Here is a 7,442-nt window from a genome sequence, read left to right as displayed (position 1 = left end):
AGGGCAATTCCTTCCTTGCAGTAACCACGTGTGACCCCTGTCCATGCACAGCTGTGAATGTTGAGCATCGCTGAAAATGTCATTAAGAAAGAGGAAACTTCCTGCAGGCCCACAGGTGCCATTCTCCTTGATCCCCCATGCTTTTCCTCCAGGATCTAAAGTGCAATTTCTCTTTCTCTTGCAGACCATGTCCTCTCTATGACGGTGGCTTGCTGAGCCCACCCTGCATGCCAGAAGAGCGTCCTTGGTTGATCCGAGGGCTTCTGGGGACTCCGGCCTCCGCCCGGTTTTTCCGCGTGTGTGTGTTCCTGTAGAACTTTCAAAACTGTTTCTCCAAAGGGTTTTGCAGAAACTCAGACTGTTTTCTAAAGCAGAAGCACCTCAGTCCCCGGCAGTAGTGATGGGCAGCGTGCGAACCAACCGCTACAGCATCGTGTCCTCGGAGGAGGACGGCATGAAGCTGTCCACCATGGCCGTGGCCAACGGCTTCGGCAACGGCAAGGGCAAGGTCCACACCCGGCAGCAGTGCCGGAGCCGCTTCGTCAAGAAGGACGGGCACTGCAACGTCCAGTTCATCAACGTGGGCGAGAAGGGGCAGCGCTACCTGGCCGACATCTTCACCACGTGCGTGGACATCCGCTGGAGGTGGATGCTGGTGATCTTCTGCCTGACTTTCATCCTCTCCTGGCTTTTTTTTGGCTGTGTGTTTTGGTTGATCGCGCTGTTGCACGGGGATCTGGAGAACCAAGAGAACAGCAAGCCTTGCGTGTCTCAGGTGAGCAGCTTCACCGCAGCCTTCCTGTTCTCCATCGAGACCCAGACCACGATCGGCTACGGCTTCAGGTGCGTCACCGACGAGTGTCCCATCGCCGTGTTCATGGTGGTTTTCCAGTCCATCGTGGGCTGCATCATTGATGCCTTCATCATTGGCGCCGTCATGGCAAAGATGGCTAAGCCAAAAAAGAGGAACGAAACTCTGGTCTTCAGCCACAACGCTGTGGTGGCCATGAGGGACGGGAAGCTGTGCCTGATGTGGCGCGTGGGGAACCTGAGGAAAAGCCACCTGGTGGAGGCGCACGTGCGGGCGCAGCTCCTGAAATCCAGGATCACGTCGGAAGGGGAGTACATCCCCCTGGATCAGATCGACATCAACGTGGGCTTTGACAGCGGCATCGACCGCATCTTCCTGGTCTCCCCCATTACCATAGTGCACGAGATCGATGAGGACAGTCCCCTGTACGACCTGAGCAAACAGGACATGGACAATGCTGACTTCGAGATCGTGGTCATCTTGGAGGGCATGGTGGAGGCCACCGCCATGACCACGCAGTGCCGCAGCTCATATCTGGCCAACGAGATCCTCTGGGGCCACCGCTACGAGCCCGTGCTCTTCGAGGAGAAGAACTACTACAAGGTGGACTACTCGAGGTTCCACAAAACGTACGAAGTGCCCAACACACCCATCTGCAGTGCCAGGGACTTAGCAGAGAAGAAATACATCCTCTCCAATGCCAACTCCTTCTGCTACGAGAACGAGGTGGCCCTCAGCAGCAAGGAGGAGGACGAGATCGACACGGGCGTGCCCGAGAGCATGAGCACGGACACCCACCCGGACATGGAGCACCACAACCAGGCGGGGGTGCCCCTGGAGCCGCGGCCGCTGCGGCGGGAGTCGGAGATATGACTGGCCAGGCTCTGCCTCTGCCGCGGGGCTGGAAGGACAAACGCCCACCGTGTCCGTCGGGCGAGGGCTCCTTGGCCTGAGAAGTTGGCCCAGAAGAGGTTGCAGACAACGGTACTGTGGAAGAGTGGTGTGAAGGCAGCAGACCCGAGGAACCCAGGCTGGTTTTAGGGCTGTCCTCAGAGGAGGGACGACAGGAAATGAACTCTAAACACAAAGCACTAAACATGTCTAAGTATGAACAGAAGGCACATATGTTGTAGAATAAATTATGTATATATTTTTTTACAAAACTTGAACTTGCAGGCAAGCTTTGGTTGGGTTATTATTATTTTTTGTTTTCAACTTTTTCCAGAATGCTTCTCTCTAGGGAACAAGAATGTTTTTAATGGCATAACAAAGGCAAGAATCTGCCTTATTATTATTATTATAATTATTTTTTAAAAAGCTGCTGCTAACTACATGAACACAAATGGTTATTTTTGTTGCAGTGTAGTTTTTATTTTCTCTTGTGTAATTTAAAAAGAAAAAAAAAAAAGTCAGTGTTGAACTTTTTGGGTTGAAAAGCTCATGATCAGTTCAGAGAGGCCAATGTTGCCAGAAAGTTTAAACTCCTTTTGAGGCCAGTAGTTGATAGCTAGAATCAATTTCTCTCTTTCCAATTACATAAGGGGCATTATGTAATATCAGGCCAATCAGTAGCCTCCAGCAAAATTATGATTTTTTTGGGGGGAGAATTTAATTCTCTGTCTAAAGGAAAAAATGAGACAAAAGTTATGTATACATAGGAAAAAGTACTAAGTTCAAACTACCTAAGTGGATACCAAAGAAAATGCACAGTTTTGCACAGTGGAGTTTATTTAAAAAAAAAGAAAAAAAAAAGGAAAAAAAAAAAGGAACAGGCTGCTTTAAACAACAACAACAAAAAATCAAACCTCAGACACTTTTTTGGTTTTTGACTTTTTTCTTTTTTTTTTTTTCCTTTTCTTTTTAAGACCTTGATTTTGCACCTTATTCTAAAGGCTTAAGGCTCGGATCTAAAGCAAGCTGGGCCTCCTCCTCTTTCCCCCTGTTCTTCTGTGGGGGGAATAAAATCCCCCTTTTCTTGTAGGAGAAAAAACTCAGCTGGGGGAAGCAAACCAGCGTCATCTGCGTGTCCTCCCCGGCCTCCCCAGCTCTGAGCAGAGGAGCTTTCCCTGAAATTGTGCCACGGACACGTTGTGGAGCTGCTGGCTGATGCCAGAGGCTGCTGGAGCTTGGCCACGGATGAGCCAAGCAGCAGAGAAGCCCCCAGAAGAGTTTTTTGAGGAGGAAGGAAGAGGAGGAAAGGGCCTTGGCAGCACAGCACTCAGGAGTGGCAGAGGGATGTTTTGTGCAAAATGCTTTTCTTCAGCAGGGCAGGGGTGTGAGGGAGCTGGGTTTCCATCTGGTGGAGAGAGAGGGATTCTGTGGGGAGCACGAGGCTGCTCCATCTCCTGCCTCCCTCCCCAGCAAACCCCAGCTCAGCGGGTGACACTCACCCATCGCTCGTCACCGAGCAGATTTTGTCACCTTCAGCAAAGCTCTGGCGGTGTTTTGGCTCCTTCACCCAGAAGGCTTTAAATTCTCTGTGCCTCTAAGCTCAAGGAGACAGCAAAGCTGTGCTTGGCCCCTGCTCGTGGGGGCGGTGGGGATGGCAATCCCAGATGACTCTTGCAGTATTGGATCACTGTATGCCATTAAAAAACAGCTTGTTCTAGGTCTGGTGTCTTCTGCACGTGGATATCTGTGAAGGCCTCTGGCCCCTGGCAGCCCTGCCTGGAAGAAATGCCTGCAATGAACTGGTTTCTGATAAGATGCTGTCTACAGGGTTGGAAACTGGGGGAATTCCATGGTGTAAACACAGATTTGGGCTCCTGGAGAGGGCAGAGGACGAAGTGCAAGTCCTGAGGCTGTTTCTGGGGTGGGAGGATGGACGAGGTAGGGAAGGGTGGACATTCAAAGATGGTCTGGTTGCAGTTTCTGGGTCAACAGCGGTGGAGACAACAGGGTGCTGCTAGTGCTGCTAAGGGTGACGTTCCTGCAAAAGGAGAGAAACCAAACCAAAGAGTATTCAGTGACACAGAGAGGGCATGGAAACACAACAGGGAAAGGGAGGCTGGGCAGCAGGAAGGGGACCTGGTGTCAGATCAGCATCCCCCAGCTGCACAGCGCTCCCACTCAATGATACTTGAGATATTTGAGAGAGGGGTGAGAGATGGGGGGGATGGAAAATGCAGGATTTGTCTCATTTCTTTGACACACAAGAAATCCAGAGAGTTAAAAAGAAAAAAAAAAAAAAATCCCCTCCCCTTTAACATTTCTGGTGCAGAGGTTTTGGGTTTGTTTTCTTTTTTCTTTTTTTTTTCTTTCTTGTTCGTTTGTTTTGTTTTGTTTTTCAAGTCGGTTTTTCAGAAATATTTTTAAAAAATTGTACATTTTATAAAGTTTATCAAGTATTTTCATATTTAAAGCCAAATGTAAATAGAAGTCTGTAAGGGAGGACAAGGAGAAGACAACGAAAAGGCCACAAAAAAAAAAAAGTATCAATTCAGCTCAGCAGTCTCGGCTCTCTAGGACTAGATGCTACAGGTTAGCATGATTTTTAGCAAATTACTTGCAAGCCTTATAGGATTCCTAATGCTCTGAACTTCTCTTTATTTATTTTTTAAGCATGGACTTTTCCTTTGAGAACACGTTCTGGTTCCTGGCGTTTTTGCAGAGCTCCCAGAGCCGTGTGGAGGGGGGTGTGCAGGTGTAATCCACTGCTAATCTCTGCTTGTTCTTGCTTTCCCAACCCTTTGTCTTTGCCCAGGGAATCCCACATTTCAGCCCTGGCTCTGGGAAGCTGCTGGGAAGAGCCCTGCAAGTGGTCCCTTTCCTCTTTTTCCCGTCAATTTTGGCTTTCTCACCAGCAAATTGGAGTAATAATTAAAAAAAAATAAATTATTATTAAGGACTGGACAATGACTGACAGCTTTCCTTCAGCTCCCGTTGATCGTGGGCCAAGCTCAGGCTGACTTTAAACCTTGGACTTTAAACCTTGAAATTTAAACCTTTCCACTTAAACTTCACATTTTCAACTTTACATTTTAAACCTTAACATTTGAAACTTTAAACTGCCGGAGCTCTACCCAGAGCCTCCCCCAGGCCTTGGTTCAGCCTCTTTATCCAGGATAAATTGGCTGACCCAGCTCACACGGAAGCTTTTATCCTGTCTTTTGCTTAGGGGCTGGGGGGGAATATGTTATTTCTGCCCTTCCCTGAAAATACTTGAATGAGACACATTGTCTGACCCATAATTCTGTGTACAGTGACAGGAGCAGAGGTGGTTGGGGATGTTTCCCTCCCTCCCTCCTTCCGTCTCTTCCGTGCGAGTTCTCCTGGGTTAAGTGGCCAGGGTAGGGATCCTCCCTCATTAGCTGGCTTTAATTAATTGAATTTCACGGCTCTCCCAGCCGTGAAAACACTCCTGTGTTAGGGGAAGCCCTCGGAAAAAGACAAAGGGTTCAGATATTTAATTTGTTCTCGAAGTTTTTCTTTGTCATGATGGATTACACAAGGTAAAACTGAGAAGTACTGTAATGTCTTTAATTCTGGCTGCTCACCACATTGTGGAGTAGAAGGTGCTGCATAGTTACCACCCCACAGCCCATCAGAAGCTGATTTTGTAAGGACTTTTTTTGGCCTGCAGCTCTTGTGAGACGAACAATCTCAGCATCTGACAGTTGTCCATGACTATTTTCCTGTTTTGCAGCCTTTTTGTATCGAAGTCTTCCTAATGTACTGCACAAATTGTGGATTGTACAGATTTTTATATATTATGTCTTATTTTATTATTTCTAAATAAATAATTAAAAAAATGAAAAAAAAAAAAAAATTGAGGATGAGCTCGGTGTGTGCAGCCCGTGTGTAAAGGAGGAGGGAGATGGGTCTGGAGGGGGATATTGAGCTGTGTTTATGGTTGTCTGAGCACAGGCATTGTCTGGAGCTCTTGAGGAACAGACAGCTCCTTCTCTGCCTCCACAAAAGGCAGGAGGAAAGGTGATCCCATCGTTATTTCCCAGGGGAGGACACAAACGAGACTTGGACAGGGAAAATCTGCCCCAGGAGCTTTCTTGAGGTCACACCTGGGACTGCAGAGCCCCAGGTCATTCCTTGCCCCGAGTGGAAATGGAAGAAAAGCTCCAAAGCAGGGAAGGGGGGAGGGCTGAAAGCACCCAGAGAATCAGGAAAGGATTAAAAAATTAAGCAGGAAAATCATCTTGAAATCCCCGTGTTTCGTGTCTGCCTGGAACATCTTATTGAAACGCTCCGTTCCAACGAGGCTGGGTGTAATCTGCATCCCTCATTTCCCTGAGCCCTGTGTCACCAGGACAGGGGAGTGCAGCCTCCAGCAGCCTCAAGGAGCTGTGAAATCCTGATTTATGTGGCCTCCAGGGCAGATATTGAGGCTGCACTGATGCCTTGAGGAGGCTGAGCTGGAGCAGAGGCTGGGCAGAGTTCCAGAATAAAGCAGGGATTTATTCAAAGCATCTCCTCCATGGATCCACCTTGGGCAGCACCAGAGCCCAGCCAGGGCTGCACCCCAGGTGAACCCAAAATGGTCACAAAATGAACCCAAGATGGACCCAAAATGAACCCAAGATGAACTCAAAATGGTTCCAAAATGCACAACTGGGCACGGGGTTCTCTCACTTTGATCAGTTCTGCTCCATTTCACAGAATTCACAGAATCCCCAGGTTGTCAGAGACCTCCAAGGCCATCGAGTCCAGCCCAGCCCCAGCCCCTCACCCAAACCCTGGCCCCCAGTGCCACATCCAGGCTTTGTTAAACACACCCAGGGATGGGGACTCCACCACCTCCCCGGGCAGAACATTCCAGAACTTTATCCCCCTTTGTGTCAAACACTTTTCCCTGCTCTCCAACCTGTATTTCCCTTGGTGCAGCTCGGGGCTGTGTGCTCTGGTTGTGTCAGAGCCCAGCCCCAGCTGAGCACAGGCACCTTTCAGGAGCTGTGAGGGTGATGGGGGCACATCTTGCAGTTCATTGTCCCATCCCAGCTTTAGCCCCTGCAGTCCCACCCTGCTTGTTTTTCTCTCTCCAGCCCACGGGGTTTGTGCTCCTGGGCTGAGATTTGGATCATTTGTCCTTGGTGCCCAGCTGGAGCAGGAATTGTTTTGTGTCCCTGCTCTGTGCACAGAGCTCAGCATCCCCTGATGTGAGCCCAGAGCCACACACTAAAGCAGCACAGAACCTGAACATTTTTTTCTGAAAAATAGAAAAGCTCAAACCTGAGGCATCAGCACAACCATGACTCAGCTGCCAAGCTTGATCCAGCTGGGATCAGACACTGCTGCCCCAGCTGAGGGGAACATTTCAGTGCAGCTCTGACCCCTCTGCTGATTTCCAACCCTTTTATCAGCCTCTAATGCCATTTATCCACGCCTGGGCTGGAGCCCTGACCCTGCTGAGCAGGACTCTATTTATACATTCAAATTTACTTTTTGAATCCAATGGAAAGCTTATCATCATAATTACAGGCTGGATTTAGAGGCACAGATTAGCTGCCACTGCCTGCATCTGCCTCTTCTCCCTGCTGCTAAAGGCATCCTGGGGCACAGCTGCTCAGTGCCCTGCCCTGGATTCCCTCAGGGACAGGCTGGGGACCACTCCCGGCCCTTCCCTAAATCATGAGCACCCTCTCCTGTCACTATAGGACACAAAGATGTGCACACACCG

General features: G+C 49.2%; 1 protein-coding gene across 1 annotated transcript; it reads left to right on the top strand.

Annotated features, from left to right (window-relative positions):
• Positions 1–351: 351 nt before the first annotated feature.
• KCNJ2 (potassium inwardly rectifying channel subfamily J member 2) lies at positions 352–2,569 on the top strand. Its single transcript, XM_066565953.1, has one exon. The coding sequence runs from the start codon at positions 401–403 to the stop codon at positions 1,682–1,684; it is 1,284 nt and encodes a 427-aa protein (XP_066422050.1). The 5' UTR covers positions 352–400; the 3' UTR covers positions 1,685–2,569.
• Positions 2,570–7,442: the final 4,873 nt, after the last annotated feature.

The sequence above is a fragment of the Molothrus aeneus genome, chromosome 26 (assembly GCF_037042795.1).
Source record: "Molothrus aeneus isolate 106 chromosome 26, BPBGC_Maene_1.0, whole genome shotgun sequence".
Taxonomy (NCBI): domain Eukaryota; kingdom Metazoa; phylum Chordata; class Aves; order Passeriformes; family Icteridae; genus Molothrus; species Molothrus aeneus.
Note: the sequence above shows the minus strand (reverse complement) of the source record. Positions and strands in the feature narration are given on the sequence as shown.

What these genes read in the sequence shown, in the direction of transcription:
- KCNJ2 (XM_066565953.1), top strand. Translation starts at nt 401, where the DNA reads ATGGGCAGCGTGCGAACCAACCGCTACAGCATCGTGTCCTCGGAGGAG.